The sequence below is a fragment of the Phytophthora cinnamomi genome (genome assembly GCF_018691715.1).
Source record: "Phytophthora cinnamomi strain GKB4 chromosome Unknown Contig61, whole genome shotgun sequence".
Lineage (NCBI taxonomy): Eukaryota > Oomycota > Peronosporomycetes > Peronosporales > Peronosporaceae > Phytophthora > Phytophthora cinnamomi.
In genome coordinates, this window is record NW_027150994.1 from 164,839 (window position 1) to 182,499 (window position 17,661).

Here is a 17,661-nt window from a genome sequence, read left to right on the forward strand (position 1 = left end):
GACCAAAGGTACACGCCGAAAAAGCTACCCAGTTGTACAAATCCATACGCCAGTACGTCCCTGCCGAGTTTCAGTCGGACAGCCTGTACGCTGCACTAACCCCGGAGCAAGAAGAGAATGCCAAGGCAATCAAGAAGCGTCGTCGCGAGCGAAAAATGAAGATACTGGACGTATCATCGAAGAGAAAGCTCCACCAAAACAAAGTGATACTTAACGCCGTATCGAAATGACAGTAACAGTTGAATCATCTACGATTGTACATACACAAAAAGTACATGCGAACTTAACTCAACATGGATTTTAGGTGTGTTAACCTCCTCGTAGGGTGAAAGCAATGCCATAATCGAAATCCTCGCGAAATTTCACTACAGACTCTGTAATAATAATAAAATCAAACTTAAGGAATATTTGAAAAATTCTAATTTTCAAACGGCAATAACTTGACGGGAAACTGAGATCAAACTCTAACAGGATAACCGTTCGAAAGCCCGCGATGAGTTCTTTCGAATGCGATATCAAACTTAAAAGTTGGTTTTATGCCTTGATATCATTTCGTTTTGCGTTGTCTCATATATACCAGTACGGTACCGGTTGTGCAGTAAAACATGACAGAAATAAAATTATGACAGAAATTCACAAGTCCAGTATAGTTAACGACGGGATACCAGACACAGTCCTAACGAACTGTTAACTAACTCAGTTCTAATGAACTGTGAATATCAGTACGGTACCGGTTGTGAGGTAAAACGTGACAGAAATAAAATTAGGACTTGGGGGCAACTCATGTATAGTTAACAACGGGATACTAGACAGTCCTAACGAACTGTGAATTGTTTAGTCCCGTTACAGCAAAACCCAGATTACGGGACGACTTATGGGACGGCAAGGTGAAGAAGTTACGGGTCAACCTGTCAAGTAACAATTACATTCAACAACGAGTGGCCATGAAGTGTGTAGCTGGCCTAGAGTACAATAGAGTATGAACTTAAGTTACAATATCACTTTTCATTTTGCCCTTTTCAAAACCAAGCTTCCACTGCGTCACACCAACCGTTTTCGAGCGCTGACGGCGACATGTATCTCCAGGTTGTTCTTGTGCGCTGGCAGCGTTGGCGTCTGGGTGCGTCGAAGAAATGGCGCCGCGCGAATCGCAGGAGTCTCGTGGTCACCCTCATCGCAACAGTGCTGCTCGGACTCGGACTGCGATCTTTCGTAGCAAATCGATCCAAGTCGTTCCGTGCTCTACTTGCACTAACTCCTGAACCCCGACGCTACCACCACTAAGCGTGCTCCACCCGAACACGCCGCCGCAAGCGTCCCTGAACCCGGGTGTGTCGTTTTCCATTAAGTCGACAACCGGCCTCTTCCCAGAGTACTCGGAATTGTTCCCGCAGTTTGGCAAGAGCGAACCGGGACAGCGCTACCGCATCGAGAACACGCGGATGCTGGCCAAACCGTCCACGCGCGAGGAGGATTCGCTGCTCCTCGTTACGGTGTTCAACGACGGTGAGTCGTGGGGACCAACCGCAGCGCCGCGGACTACTTCCAGCTCGTGAGCTCGCTCGACTTCCCGAAGGAGAAAATGTCGATCGCCATGCTGACGTCGTCTGTGGAGGAGTTCACGAAGGTGAAGAGGATCTTCAGCCGACAGATTCATGAGTACGCGCGGCTCTCGGTCATCTTCCGCAACGATTTCGCGCAGGAGGGGCTGACGCGTCTCAACCGACATAGCGACAAGCTCCAGTCGAGTCGACGGCGAATGCTCGCTCGGTATCGAAACTACGCGCTGCTCTCGAACCTTGAGACGTGGCACCAGCACGTGCTGTGGCTTGACGCCGACATCATCTCCATCCCAGCCGATCTTCTGATCAAAATGATTCAATGTACGTGCGGGGTCTGCCAAAGTTTTGAGCATAATGAAGAGGATCACTGATGACTCTTGTTTCTTGGCAGTGAGACTCGACGTCGTGACGCCCATGTGTATCCGCAGATACAACTACCAAAGCAACGATTCCTACGACTACGACTTGAACGCGTGGGTTGGACATCGCAAAGTTCGGTCACCTGGGGAAGAGAATTTCGTGCCAGGGCCGCTAAGTGTGAGGAATATGCACAATCTCCAGGGAGAGAACCAAATTGCTGTGCCGCTGGACTCGGTGGGTGGCACGATGCTGTACGTTCGTGCAGACGTTCATCGACAAGGTGTGATCTTCCCAGCTCACTACACTATCGGAAGCGAGTGGGGAGCGGAGGGTTACGACGGCATCGAGACTGAGGGTTTCTGCTACAACGCACACTTCCTCGGCTTTAGGTGCTGGGGCATGCCCAAGGAAAGCATCTATCATGCTGTGTAGTCTTGTGCTTCGGAGACTACATTGTTAGCGGTCTATTAAATGCCTACAAACCAATCTTCGCTTCCTTGCACGTTGCGTAGCCCCATGTCATTTACCCGTCGAATGGATAGCAGGACTTAACCGTTCCAGGTACACTCGTCCGAGCTCCCAGGTAGAACATGCGTGGCGTAGCTGTATGGGCGCATATTGATCAGGTAGTGGGTAGCGTCAAATCCACGAAGACACTCGCGAGGCTAACCACCCGTGATTTGTCTTAGTCTCTCCATTCGGCGCGCGCTTTCTCCGAGGAGTAACGTGCGTTGGGCTAGTGTCGTACAACACGTTGGTTGTCGTTGAGTGATGACCAGTTATAATAGCCCCTCTGCGAACAGATCCAGCAAAGCCTTGCCGTTATCGTAGAGGAAGTCGCAGTTCGTAAGAACTGTGTATACATGTAGTATTTTGCTTGTCGACGGCCACGTTGGTGCTCGTTAACAGCGGTGGCCGCTGTGCTTTCGTTGCTTCTGTCGCGCAGTACCGTGGCTGAGTTGTTACAGCTCTGAGTGCCAGGTTTGTTGGAGCAGAATTTAGAAACGTTTCTGGGATAGTACCGGCATCATTTCATCTAGTATTTTCGCTTTACTGTAGCAGGTGCTAAAGGTAATATCAGGTGCTAGTTAGAACACCTGATCCCTTATGCCATCAGACTGGTATTTGATGTCGCTGGTATGGGTGCATGTTTTTGGTGTCTCGATCGCCAACACAGGAAAGCAATACAACTTCTTTTATAACGAAAGGGAGGGTTAGAAAGGCACGAATGAAATTAATTCGATGCTGTATTTCATGATGGACGAAGTAATCCGGCCGATGAACGTGACGAAGCTGACAGTGTACGCAGACAACTGTGGTGGACAAAACAAGAACAACTATGTTTTGGGATTATGGTTCAGCTTGGTTGGGTCAAAGCGGAGAACTACAAGTTTTTCATTAAAGGACACACGAAAATGCGTGCGATCGTAGCTTCGGACAGATCAAGCAACACGTACAAAGGCAAGATTGTTGGACCATGGTGCATGTAACGGATGCAGTTGAAAAGTCGTCTACTTCAAACAATGCATCCGCGTCGCCGACGCGAACGCATTCCGGGATTACAATTTTGTAGTGGATGACATGTACAAGAAAGTGAAATCGATACAGAAGTACCAACTCTTTAGTATGAGCGACGATATGCCCGGTGAAGTGGAATGCAGGGCTCTTTCAAGTGACGAACCAGTTCGTCATGATTTGCGACGTGTGTATGACAGTGTTCATGTTGATCGAGATCATGCAGAGCGGCTTTTAAAGGTGTACTTGAAGGCACTGCCACGACCAAAGGTACACGCCGAAAAAGCTACCCAGTTGTACAAATCCATACGCCAGTACGTCCCTGCCGAGTTTCAGTCGGACAGCCTGTACGCTGCACTAACCCCGGAGCAAGAAGAGAATGCCAAGGCAATCAAGAAGCGTCGTCGCGAGCGAAAAAATGAAGATACTGGACGTATCATCGAAGAGAAAGCTCCACCAAAACAAAGTGATACTTAACGCCGTATCGAAATGACAGTAACAGTTGAATCATCTACGATTGTACATACACAAAAAGTACATGCGAACTTAACTCAACATGGATTTTAGGTGTGTTAACCTCCTCGTAGGGTGAAAGCAATGCCATAATCGAAATCCTCGCGAAATTTCACTACAGACTCTGTAATAATAATAAAATCAAACTTAAGGAATATTTGAAAAATTCTAATTTTCAAACGGCAATAACTTGACGGGAAACTGAGATCAAACTCTAACAGGATAACCGTTCGAAAGCCCGCGATGAGTTCTTTCGAATGCGATATCAAACTTAAAAGTTGGTTTTATGCCTTGATATCATTTCGTTTTGCGTTGTCTCATATATACCAGTACGGTACCGGTTGTGCAGTAAAACATGACAGAAATAAAATTATGACAGAAATTCACAAGTCCAGTATAGTTAACGACGGGATACCAGACACAGTCCTAACGAACTGTTAACTAACTCAGTTCTAATGAACTGTGAATATCAGTACGGTACCGGTTGTGAGGTAAAACGTGACAGAAATAAAATTAGGACTTGGGGGCAACTCATGTATAGTTAACAACGGGATACTAGACAGTCCTAACGAACTGTGAATTGTTTAGTCCCGTTACAGCAAAACCCAGATTACGGGACGACTTATGGGACGGCAAGGTGAAGAAGTTACGGGTCAACCTGTCAAGTAACAATTACATTCAACAACGGAGTGGCCATGAAGTGTGTAGCTGGCCTAGAGTACAATAGAGTATGAACTTAAGTTACAATATCACTTTTCATTTTGCCCTTTTCAAAACCAAGCTTCCACTGCGTCACACCAACCGTTTTCGAGCGCTGACGGCGACATGTATCTCCAGGTTGTTCTTGTGCGCTGGCAGCGTTGGCGTCTGGGTGCGTCGAAGAAATGGCGCCGCGCGAATCGCAGGAGTCTCGTGGTCACCCTCATCGCAACAGTGCTGCTCGGACTCGGACTGCGATCTTTCGTAGCAAATCGATCCAAGTCGTTCCGTGCTCTACTTGCACTAACTCCTGAACCCCCGACGCTACCACCACTAAGCGTGCTCCACCCGAACACGCCGCCGCAAGCGTCCCTGAACCCGGGTGTGTCGTTTTCCATTAAGTCGACAACCGGCCTCTTCCCAGAGTACTCGGAATTGTTCCCGCAGTTTGGCAAGAGCGAACCGGGACAGCGCTACCGCATCGAGAACACGCGGATGCTGGCCAAACCGTCCACGCGCGAGGAGGATTCGCTGCTCCTCGTTACGGTGTTCAACGACGGTGAGTCGTGGGGACCAACCGCAGCGCCGCGGACTACTTCCAGCTCGTGAGCTCGCTCGACTTCCCGAAGGAGAAAATGTCGATCGCCATGCTGACGTCGTCTGTGGAGGAGTTCACGAAGGTGAAGAGGATCTTCAGCCGACAGATTCATGAGTACGCGCGGCTCTCGGTCATCTTCCGCAACGATTTCGCGCAGGAGGGGCTGACGCGTCTCAACCGACATAGCGACAAGCTCCAGTCGAGTCGACGGCGAATGCTCGCTCGGTATCGAAACTACGCGCTGCTCTCGAACCTTGAGACGTGGCACCAGCACGTGCTGTGGCTTGACGCCGACATCATCTCCATCCCAGCCGATCTTCTGATCAAAATGATTCAATGTACGTGCGGGGTCTGCCAAAGTTTTGAGCATAATGAAGAGGATCACTGATGACTCTTGTTTCTTGGCAGTGAGACTCGACGTCGTGACGCCCATGTGTATCCGCAGATACAACTACCAAAGCAACGATTCCTACGACTACGACTTGAACGCGTGGGTTGGACATCGCAAAGTTCGGTCACCTGGGGAAGAGAATTTCGTGCCAGGGCCGCTAAGTGTGAGGAATATGCACAATCTCCAGGGAGAGAACCAAATTGCTGTGCCGCTGGACTCGGTGGGTGGCACGATGCTGTACGTTCGTGCAGACGTTCATCGACAAGGTGTGATCTTCCCAGCTCACTACACTATCGGAAGCGAGTGGGGAGCGGAGGTTACGACGGCATCGAGACTGAGGGTTTCTGCTACAACGCACACTTCCTCGGCTTTAGGTGCTGGGGCATGCCCAAGGAAAGCATCTATCATGCTGTGTAGTCTTGTGCTTCGGAGACTACATTGTTAGCGGTCTATTAAATGCCTACAAACCAATCTTCGCTTCCTTGCACGTTGCGTAGCCCCATGTCATTTACCCGTCGAATGGATAGCAGGACTTAACCGTTCCAGGTACACTCGTCCGAGCTCCCAGGTAGAACATGCGTGGCGTAGCTGTATGGGCGCATATTGATCAGGTAGTGGGGTAGCGTCAAATCCACGAAGACACTCGCGAGGCTAACCACCCGTGATTTGTCTTAGTCTCTCCATTCGGCGCGCGCTTTCTCCGAGGAGTAACGTGCGTTGGGCTAGTGTCGTACAACACGTTGGTTGTCGTTGAGTGATGACCAGTTATAATAGCCCCTCTGCGAACAGATCCAGCAAAGCCTTGCCGTTATCGTAGAGGAAGTCGCAGTTCGTAAGAACTGTGTATACATGTAGTATTTTGCTTGTCGACGGCCACGTTGGTGCTCGTTAACAGCGGTGGCCGCTGTGCTTTCGTTGCTTCTGTCGCGCAGTACCGTGGCTGAGTTGTTACAGCTCTGAGTGCCAGGTTTGTTGGAGCAGAATTTAGAAACGTTTCTGGGATAGTACCGGCATCATTTCATCTAGTATTTTCGCTTTACTGTAGCAGGTGCTAAAGGTAATATCAGGTGCTAGTTAGAACACCTGATCCCTTATGCCATCAGACTGGTATTTGATGTCGCTGGTATGGGTGCATGTTTTTGGTGTCTCGATCGCCAACACAGGAAAGCAATACAACTTCTTTTATAACGAAAGGGAGGGTTAGAAAGGCACGAATGAAATTAATTCGATGCTGTATTTCATGATGGACGAAGTAATCCGGCCGATGAACGTGACGAAGCTGACAGTGTACGCAGACAACTGTGGTGGACAAAACAAGAACAACTATGTTTTGGGATTATGGTTCAGCTTGGTTGGGTCAAAGCGGAGAACTACAAGTTTTTCATTAAAGGACACACGAAAAATGCGTGCGATCGTAGCTTCGGACAGATCAAGCAACACGTACAAAGGCAAGATTGTTGGACCATGGTGCATGTAACGGATGCAGTTGAAAAGTCGTCTACTTCAAACAAATGCATCCGCGTCGCCGACGCGAACGCATTCCGGGATTACAATTTTGTAGTGGATGACATGTACAAGAAAGTGAAATCGATACAGAAGTACCAACTCTTTAGTATGAGCGACGATATGCCCGGTGAAGTGGAATGCAGGGCTCTTTCAAGTGACGAACCAGTTCGTCATGATTTGCGACGTGTGTATGACAGTGTTCATGTTGATCGAGATCATGCAGAGCGGCTTTTAAAGGTGTACTTGAAGGCACTGCCACGACCAAAGGTACACGCCGAAAAAGCTACCCAGTTGTACAAATCCATACGCCAGTACGTCCCTGCCGAGTTTCAGTCGGACAGCCTGTACGCTGCACTAACCCCGGAGCAAGAAGAGAATGCCAAGGCAATCAAGAAGCGTCGTCGCGAGCGAAAAAATGAAGATACTGGACGTATCATCGAAGAGAAAGCTCCACCAAAACAAAGTGATACTTAACGCCGTATCGAAATGACAGTAACAGTTGAATCATCTACGATTGTACATACACAAAAAGTACATGCGAACTTAACTCAACATGGATTTTAGGTGTGTTAACCTCCTCGTAGGGTGAAAGCAATGCCATAATCGAAATCCTCGCGAAATTTCACTACAGACTCTGTAATAATAATAAAATCAAACTTAAGGAATATTTGAAAATTCTAATTTTCAAACGGCAATAACTTGACGGGAAACTGAGATCAAACTCTAACAGGATAACCGTTCGAAAGCCCGCGATGAGTTCTTTCGAATGCGATATCAAACTTAAAAGTTGGTTTTATGCCTTGATATCATTTCGTTTTGCGTTGTCTCATATATACCAGTACGGTACCGGTTGTGCAGTAAAACATGACAGAAATAAAATTATGACAGAAATTCACAAGTCCAGTATAGTTAACGACGGGATACCAGACACAGTCCTAACGAACTGTTAACTAACTCAGTTCTAATGAACTGTGAATATCAGTACGGTACCGGTTGTGAGGTAAAACGTGACAGAAATAAAATTAGGACTTGGGGGCAACTCATGTATAGTTAACAACGGGATACTAGACAGTCCTAACGAACTGTGAATTGTTTAGTCCCGTTACAGCAAAACCCAGATTACGGGACGACTTATGGGACGGCAAGGTGAAGAAGTTACGGGTCAACCTGTCAAGTAACAATTACATTCAACAACGAGTGGCCATGAAGTGTGTAGCTGGCCTAGAGTACAATAGAGTATGAACTTAAGTTACAATATCACTTTTCATTTTGCCCTTTTCAAAACCAAGCTTCCACTGCGTCACACCAACCGTTTTCGAGCGCTGACGGCGACATGTATCTCCAGGTTGTTCTTGTGCGCTGGCAGCGTTGGCGTCTGGGTGCGTCGAAGAAATGGCGCCGCGCGAATCGCAGGAGTCTCGTGGTCACCCTCATCGCAACAGTGCTGCTCGGACTCGGACTGCGATCTTTCGTAGCAAATCGATCCAAGTCGTTCCGTGCTCTACTTGCACTAACTCCTGAACCCCCGACGCTACCACCACTAAGCGTGCTCCACCCGAACACGCCGCCGCAAGCGTCCCTGAACCCGGGTGTGTCGTTTTCCATTAAGTCGACAACCGGCCTCTTCCCAGAGTACTCGGAATTGTTCCCGCAGTTTGGCAAGAGCGAACCGGGACAGCGCTACCGCATCGAGAACACGCGGATGCTGGCCAAACCGTCCACGCGCGAGGAGGATTCGCTGCTCCTCGTTACGGTGTTCAACGACGGTGAGTCGTGGGGGACCAACCGCAGCGCCGCGGACTACTTCCAGCTCGTGAGCTCGCTCGACTTCCCGAAGGAGAAAATGTCGATCGCCATGCTGACGTCGTCTGTGGAGGAGTTCACGAAGGTGAAGAGGATCTTCAGCCGACAGATTCATGAGTACGCGCGGCTCTCGGTCATCTTCCGCAACGATTTCGCGCAGGAGGGGCTGACGCGTCTCAACCGACATAGCGACAAGCTCCAGTCGAGTCGACGGCGAATGCTCGCTCGGTATCGAAACTACGCGCTGCTCTCGAACCTTGAGACGTGGCACCAGCACGTGCTGTGGCTTGACGCCGACATCATCTCCATCCCAGCCGATCTTCTGATCAAAATGATTCAATGTACGTGCGGGGTCTGCCAAAGTTTTGAGCATAATGAAGAGGATCACTGATGACTCTTGTTTCTTGGCAGTGAGACTCGACGTCGTGACGCCCATGTGTATCCGCAGATACAACTACCAAAGCAACGATTCCTACGACTACGACTTGAACGCGTGGGTTGGACATCGCAAAGTTCGGTCACCTGGGGAAGAGAATTTCGTGCCAGGGCCGCTAAGTGTGAGGAATATGCACAATCTCCAGGGAGAGAACCAAATTGCTGTGCCGCTGGACTCGGTGGGTGGCACGATGCTGTACGTTCGTGCAGACGTTCATCGACAAGGTGTGATCTTCCCAGCTCACTACACTATCGGAAGCGAGTGGGGAGCGGAGGGTTACGACGGCATCGAGACTGAGGGTTTCTGCTACAACGCACACTTCCTCGGCTTTAGGTGCTGGGGCATGCCCAAGGAAAGCATCTATCATGCTGTGTAGTCTTGTGCTTCGGAGACTACATTGTTAGCGGTCTATTAAATGCCTACAAACCGATCTTCGCTTCCTTGCACGTTGCGTAGCCCCATGTCATTTACCCGTCGAATGGATAGCAGGACTTAACCGTTCCAGGTACACTCGTCCGAGCTCCCAGGTAGAACATGTGTGGCGTAGCTGTATGGGCGCATATTGATCAGGTAGTGGGGTAGCGTCAAATCCACGAAGACACTCGCGAGGCTAACCACCCGTGATTTGTCGTAGTCTCTCCATTCGGCGCGCGCTTTCTCCGAGGAGTAACGTGCGTTGGGCTAGTGTCGTACAACACGTTGGTTGTCGTTGAGTGATGACCAGTTATAATAGCCCCTCTGCGAACAGATCCAGCAAAGCCTTGCCGTTATCGTAGAGGAAGTCGCAGTTCGTAAGAACTGTGTATACATGTAGTATTTTGCTTGTCGACGGCCACGTTGGTAGCCGTGGCCTCGAACATGACTATTGTACATGGCACCGTAGTGCTGTCGTCATTATGACCAAATCTGAACTGTACTTATATTATTACAAGCGCATCGAGCTGGCTGTTGGCACGTCCGTAAACTTCAAATCTCGATAAAGCGACTTAATGTAGGATAAGTATTCTTTGGCCGGACACCCGACCCCTATCATGTGCTGGTGCACTTGTTCCATCCAATCAACAGTTATTTTTTTACAATTTGTGGATCGGCTGCAGTATTTCAACCAATCCTCACGGTTTAGGGGTAGGTTTATTGTGTGCCGGTTTATTTCCGGAAAAAGTTGGAATTTTCCTTTTTGCGCAAATAAGTATCTATACAAAACTTCATATATATGGTATTCTTATCAGATAAATCTACTATTTGCCGGACGAAACACACCCAAGGATAGTGTGCATGCAATACTAAAGATAGAATCCCAGCGTAGAAGCTTCTATAGTCACTATAAAAATCGCACCAAGACGGAGAGTAGATGCAGCGAGCGTCCCGTGGTCTCAATACCCCGGCAGGCACAATTGTCCGAGAATTAGCCGCAGAAAAAGTGTTTGGGGAGTTCCTCTCCTCGACAGGATTGTCAAAATCAGTGTTAGATAGCATGCATAGTTCGATAGCTAGCGGTGTTAGTGTTCCCACTCAAAACTTCTACTCATTGCTAACAGCTTTTTCAATATTTCTACAGACTAAAAAGAGCCACAGGGTCCGTGCTGCGGATGGTTTGCTTGTCCAGGCGACTGCTCTAGGCTACTTTTCTCAAATTGTAAATCTTCTCCGTGACTGCTACCCAACTTCCCTGTCCGACTCGAAATGCATCGGGCAAATACGCGACAAAATGGCTAGCGCTATCGAAGAACGAAATTTACGTGCTAATGTGCACAAGAGTGATGCGCCTGGGTGCAAAATTGATGATCTTTGTGCACTTGCGGGACACCTAGTCATACACGCGGACATTGCCGCTGGGCTAAAAATGTGCACGATGCAGTACTATTAACTATGATGTGGCACACATTCGGCCGTGCTATCGATACTTGCTTCGCCCGAAAGCAGCAGTTGACGATCGCGGTGTCAGGAGAGCTCTTTTTAAATATTGCGCGTATTAAGACCTCAGTAGTTCAAGGTGTATTGATTTACAACTCACCTGTGCGATGGCAACAATGTATGCTGCATGCCTTCGGGATGCTCTTCGTGTGCTATGATCAACCCTCTGAATATTTATTTCCATTAGTGCCCCGATTTGCTGACCCTGATCTACCTGGCGGCCGCACGTACTCCCAGGAAGAAGCTGTCATCTATTGGGAAAGCTTGGAGGAGGCCAACGATGAAGCGACTAAACCACCTCTCAAGAAAGAACGCAAACTGTAACGGGGTTACACGTACAAGTGGCTACAAGCCGCTTGTGAATTTAACAGATAGGATATCTGTTAAAAGTTTTAGATACTTCCTCACCTTGGTGTAAGTCACACCAATGGATACATTGAAGTGGGCCACCACAATGAGTGGTCCACACCTACGCAAAGATCCTATTGGTAGAAAGCAGCATCTTTCTACCAATTAGAGACGTGCATATTGGCGGGGCTCTGACAGCCAGCCGCTGCCAACCCTTTCATAGATGATAAACAGTTTTTAGCAGATTTAGGAGGAAGATCAATTTACAAACAATACAGTTCTCATTTTACCTTCAACTAGCTACTTGGAGTCTTGTCTAAGTTAACTTATATTTGTGTATTCAAATATAATTAACCTAAGTAATTACTAAGTACTTACGCTTCCTCATACACGTTGCGCAACGTGTAAGCTAGAGTAGTGAGTCAAGTTAGACCCACTACACCTGGTAGCACTTTGTAGTCCGTCCAACGACCGACTGCTTGACGTTCGTACGCGGTGTACGAACGCGGAGCCGAGAACCACATGAGCACGGAGGTGCCCATGGAGAGCTCCAACACGCCTGCAACGCATGTTGCACGCGCTGACTGCCCCCACCTGTCTGACCCAGAGTGGGAGGCTATCCAACGACTGTCAACAGTCATTGGAGAAGCGGTGATAGCCACGATGCTGCGTACACTATCGCCGACGGAGCAACATGGTGTTGCTCTGGGCTTCATCATGAAGGAGCAGCGTGATGCTGCTTCCTCAGTGACGGCGTCGTCAGGGACGACACCGCGTGCTCAACCATTAAAGTTGAGCGTAAGCAATTACGTGGGAAGAGAGGGCGAGCCTCTCCTCCGATGGCTTGTCGAGCTCGACACAGCCATAGCGGCTCGACGCATCGTCGACCCGCTGTCGAAGGTCGCGTTCGCCATGTCCTGCCTTGGCGGACGCGCAAGGAGTTGGGCGTATGGACGCCGACTCTCCGATCCTACGTGCTTCAGCACGTACGAAGTGTTCAAAAAGGAGCTCAAACAAGCGTTTGAGCCCCCGCAAAACGAGTTCCGGTCGAGGGCGGAGTTCCTCGACCTTCAGCAGGGTAAGCATGATATCCATGCTTACGCGCAGCGCGCACGATATTTGGTATCAAATATCGTGACTAACCCGATTGACGAGGCGACCAAGGTCGTCACGTTCATGAAAGGACTTAGAGTTGGGCCCGTGAAGACCTATCTCTTCCGAGAGTACCCGAGTACTCTCGAAGCTGCAATCACCCTTGCCATGCAAGAAGAGTTTAGCCTGCGGCAGGCTAAACTCCATGTAAACGCACCGAGGCCGCAACCGCGCCCGGTAGCGAGGACGGGAGGTCCAGAACCAATGGACCTCTCGAACGCAACAACTGCTGGTCACCAGCAGCACGGAAGTAATGTGCGATGCTTCCGTTGCGGAAGGATCGGTCACTTTGCACGGGAGTGCACAGCTCCCATGCACCCTGGAGGTGGCCGTCGTGGCGATGCTAGGCATCGCCGCGAACAAACAAAAAACGCGAACATCCAGTAGGCGCGGGGCGCCCTACTGGTAATGCAGTCACGCGTGCCGATATCGGGCACGCGACACTGAGGACTGCAGCCCCCAGTGAGACCAGCTCTCACTGCCAGAAACAAGATGACAGGCCGAGCCTAGTCATCTTGAAGGTTTACTCGAAGAGAGCGAGTGACTCTCTTCGAGCTTTGGTAGATTCAGGCGCGTCGAACAACTTTGTTCGACTACGAAGCCTGCCGAGACTTGACTTCGAGGAGGTAAATGTACCTCGACTTCTTCTGGAAGTTCGATTGGCAACAGGTGCCATCGTGAAGACCGAGAAGCGCGTCGTGAATGTGCGCTTCTCGTACAAACAACGAGTGTTTGTCGAACACTTTATCGTCCTGGACTTGGACGATAAGTTCGACGTGGTAATGGGCACGCCGTGGCTTACACGGCATGATCCGGGGATAGACTGGAAGAAGTGCACGCTCGTGTGCTTCGGCCGCGACAGCGGAACAGAGAGCGATGGCCCTGTTACCGCAGCGCACGCACCAGCAGGTGCGCGCGACTCCCCAGTCGAGACAACGCTTAATGCTGCTCTCCCGGAGTGCCCAGGAAGTGCGCGAGGGCGCGCACAAGTGAAACCAACGTCGGCAAGGCTGCCGACGTCAGAAGAAAAATATGTACTGGTTCCGGGAACCAATACCCACGTTCAAGCGTGTCAGGGACAGTCCCTGACCCGAAGAGGTCAGGTCGACAATGACGCGTCGGCTCCGGGAGCCGACGCACCCTCGGTCATGAGGGGCTCCGCCAACGAATGGCGTCGAGGTGACGAAGGCGTGTCAACTCCGGGAGTTGACGCTGCAAACAGTGCGGACGGTTGCAAACGTACCGCACTGACGCAATTTGCATGCTGTCGTGCAGCCCGGCTGCACGACGAAGCGCCATGCGATCAAGCCGGGCTTGATATCGCGCGCCCGCAGACAGGGTCTGCCGGTGAAGGAACACATTTCCGTGCAGCCGGGCTGCACTAAGGAACATGCGATCAAGCCGGACTTGATACCGCGCGCCCGCGGACAGGGTCCGCCGGCGAACAACTGTCCACGGCCGGGCCTGGACCAGAAGAACAACTGTGCGGAGCCCGGCTCCGCACAACAAGAAGACGGCGCAAGCGGAAAACGCTGCGCAAGTCTCGGCCCGGGACCGAGACGCAACGAGAACCGTCTGCTGGGCAGACTGAGGCGGTGACGCCGGACGTCGAGACGCTAAGCGTCTTAACGCGCACCGATACTGGATTCCAGTGTCGTTAAATGAAACTCGCTAGTCCTCCGACGATGGCGTCGGAGTTGACTTCGCTTCCAGCCATGAGCTGGAAGCGCTTCACGCGCGACTTGCACGATGGACGCGTCGAGCAAGTCTGCGTTCTTTTGGACAGCGAAAGAACGGCGAGCGAGAGCGAAGAGCTGAGGCAGCTCTTCATGGGAAGTACCACTGAGAGTGAAGACACTCTCAGTGCGAAGCAAGCGAGAGCGCTTCGAGGAACAAGGTTGGGACTCGCTGAAGTCGAGTCCCTATTACGAATTGTTGAGGGAGTACAAAGACGTACTCCCGGAAGACATTCCTGCGGAGCTTCCGCAGGATAAGGGCATTCAGCACGAGATTGATCTCGTGCCGGGCACGAAGTACTGTGTCACGCGGCAGTGGCCACTGCCGCGAGAGCAAGTGAAAGCGATCGACGACTTCTTTGAAAGTCGTCGTAAGAGACAAGTGCGGGAATCAAAGTCCCCGCACAGTGCTCCGACGTTCTGTGTCAAAAAGCCACAGCGCGGATGGCGCATCGTTCATGCCTACAACAAGCTGAACGATGCGACGGTACAGGCGCAGACGCCGATACTGCGAAAAGATGTTATCATCGATTCGATGGCCGGGAGCACCGTTTACAGTGCTCTCGACTTGCGAGATGGATTTTATCAAATCCTAATGCGTGAGAGCGATATCCCTCTCACGGCAGTGAGCACGCCAAGCGGCATGCTCTGGGAATGGCTAGTAATGCCACAGGGGCTTAAGAATGCCCCTGCGACTTTCAACAGGTGCGTGACGCACTTGTTGCGCTCGGTGCGCGACTTCGCACCGAGCTACTTCGATGATGTGTTCATCCACAGCCGGGCTGTGGACGGGAAGACCGACGTAGAGATGCACAGGGTGCATCTCCGGAAGCTACTTGATCTTATGCGAAAGCATAAGCTCTACGCAAACCTGAAGAAGTGTATCTTCGGGGCGAGCGAAATACCCGTCCTTGGGTGTATCGTAGGGAAGAATGGTGTTCGTCCTGACCTGGAAAAGGTCAGAGTGATTAATGAATAGCCAACGCCATCAAGTGTCAAGGAACTGAGGTAGTTCCTTGGCTTGGCCACGTACTTGTGCAAGTACGTGGAGGATTATGCGGGCAAGATCCGCCCGCTGTCACTGCTTCTTAAGAATGGAACTGGACAACCGATTGGCAAAGGCATTCGATGCAGTCAAGCGGGGCTTGACTGAGGCGCCGATCTTGGCAGTGGCTGACCAAGATCGCCCATTTCACGTAGTGTGTGACGCATCCGATTTCGCGATCGGATGCGCGTTGATGCAGCACGATCACGAAGGCCGCGATCGTGTCGTCTACTACCAATCGCGTCAGCTGAAGCCAGCTGAGCGCAACTATCCGGTACAGGACAAGGAACTCCTTGCCATGAAATACGCACTCGCAAAGTTCCGAGTGTATTTGCTTGGAAGTAGAACGTTTGTGGTCTACACCGACCATGCATCACTGCGCACTGCAGTGAAGTCACCACACATATCACAAAGAATGGCGAGATGGCTCTCATTCTTTGCGGAGTATAACTTCCGGGTCGGATACAAACCCGGAAGATTGAATGTGGTGGCCGACGCGTTATCACGTCGGCCGGACTACGCGGAAGCTGCTGACGTCAATGCCATTGACGTCATGCGATCGAGCAAACCCACATCGCCCCTGTTGGATGATGTGAAGGCCGCGTTCGCGCACGACGCGGACGCGAAACTCTTGCTGGCCTATGGCACAGCGCCTTCTGACAAGTCCCGTCAGAAGCTGCCCAAGCACCTTCGAGCGCGTGCACACCGCTTTCGTGTGCACGACGGACTACTGCTTTACAATGCAGTCGACGACAACGCGGATCGCGTTGTCGTGCCGAACGACCATGACCTGCGACTCAGGATCATGTACGAATATCATGATGCCCCGACTGCGGGACATCTCGGACGTGAGAAGACATACGTCCTTCTCACGCGCGACTTCTACTGGCACCACCAGTATAAGTGGGTGCGCAAGTACATCCGTGCTTGCGAGGTATGCCAACGCGTAAAGCCTGTGCCATTCGCGCAGACTCCTTTGCAATCACTACCGACTCCGTCGGAGTGTTGGAAGTCCATGTCTTTGGACTTCATCTTTGGTCTTCCCAAAGAGGACAGCGGAGGGAATACCGGTGTTGTGGTCTTCGTCGACCGCTTCAGCAAGATGGTACATCTTGCTGCGGTGCCGGCAGAAGTGACCGCGCAGCAGACGGCCCGTCTGTTCGTCGACATGGTGTTCAAACACCATGGCATGCCGACCGACATCGTGTCGGACAGAGACCCGCGCTTCACAGCGCACCTGTGGCAAGAAGTGTTTACACTTCTTGGGAGCCAGCTTTCCATGTCGACTGCGGATCATCCGCAGACGGACGGTCAAACCGAGCGCGTGAATCGCGTGCTCGTCGATATGCTGAAGAGCTACGCTCACTCGTTCCAATACTGGAGCGAGTGCTTATCGATGGCAGAGTTTGCCATCAATAATTCAGTGCATGCCTCGACCGGGCATACACCGTTCTACGTGAATGCCATGCGGCATCCACGTCTACCGAGTTTACTCGGAGTGATGGCTCCCACTTTAACTGGGGGAGGATCTACGACTGCAATACAGCAGCCACAGAACACCGCTGACACTTGCACAGTGTCAGCTGCAACAATGGACAAACAACATGAGTCTGCGCAGGGCGCAGACTCCTCCACCAACAAGGACAACGACCACGGGTCTGCGCAGGGCGCAGACTCCTCCACCAACAAGGACAACGACCACGGGTCTGCGCAGGGCGCAGACACCGCAAAGAACCACGCAGAGGCAGGGCCTCTGGCGGAGAGCGAGCTGAATGACTTCAGCTCGGATGCAATCCATTTCATCACCAAAAGACAAGCCGTAATTCGGTTTGTCCAAGACGCAATAGCAGCTTCTGTTGATCAACAGAAGCTGAACGCAGACAATGTGGGCAGAGGCAACACAAATGAATTCAAAGTTAGTTCATTGGTTTTGTTAGCTACTCAAAACCTGCCGAAACATGCAGTTTCGGACTTCGGAGCAAGCAAACTTGCTCCGCGCTACACCGGACCGTTCCCTGTGTTGACACGGCACGGCAACGCTTACACGCTAGACATACCGTCTAGCATGCGCCTCCATCCGACC

General features: G+C 50.9%; 2 protein-coding genes across 2 annotated transcripts; both read left to right on the forward strand.

Moving 5' to 3' along the window:
* Positions 1-1,319: 1,319 nt before the first annotated feature.
* Positions 1,320-2,354, forward strand: IUM83_17537 (Mannan polymerase complex subunit mnn9; the record flags this gene model as incomplete). The annotated part of the gene is made up of 3 exons (XM_067942490.1): positions 1,320-1,456; positions 1,531-1,883; positions 1,954-2,354. 3 exons carry the CDS (start codon positions 1,320-1,322, stop codon positions 2,352-2,354), a joined length of 891 nt encoding a protein of 296 aa, XP_067787386.1.
* Positions 2,355-4,775: 2,421 nt separating this feature from the next.
* On the forward strand, positions 4,776-9,759 carry IUM83_17538 (Mannan polymerase complex subunit mnn9; the record flags this gene model as incomplete). Its single annotated transcript, XM_067942491.1, has 5 exons — positions 4,776-5,158; positions 5,233-5,585; positions 5,656-5,858; positions 8,511-9,288; positions 9,359-9,759. The coding sequence occupies 5 exons, from the start codon at positions 4,776-4,778 to the stop codon at positions 9,757-9,759; spliced, it is 2,118 nt and encodes a 705-aa protein (XP_067787380.1).
* Between the last annotated feature and the right edge of the window lie 7,902 nt (positions 9,760-17,661).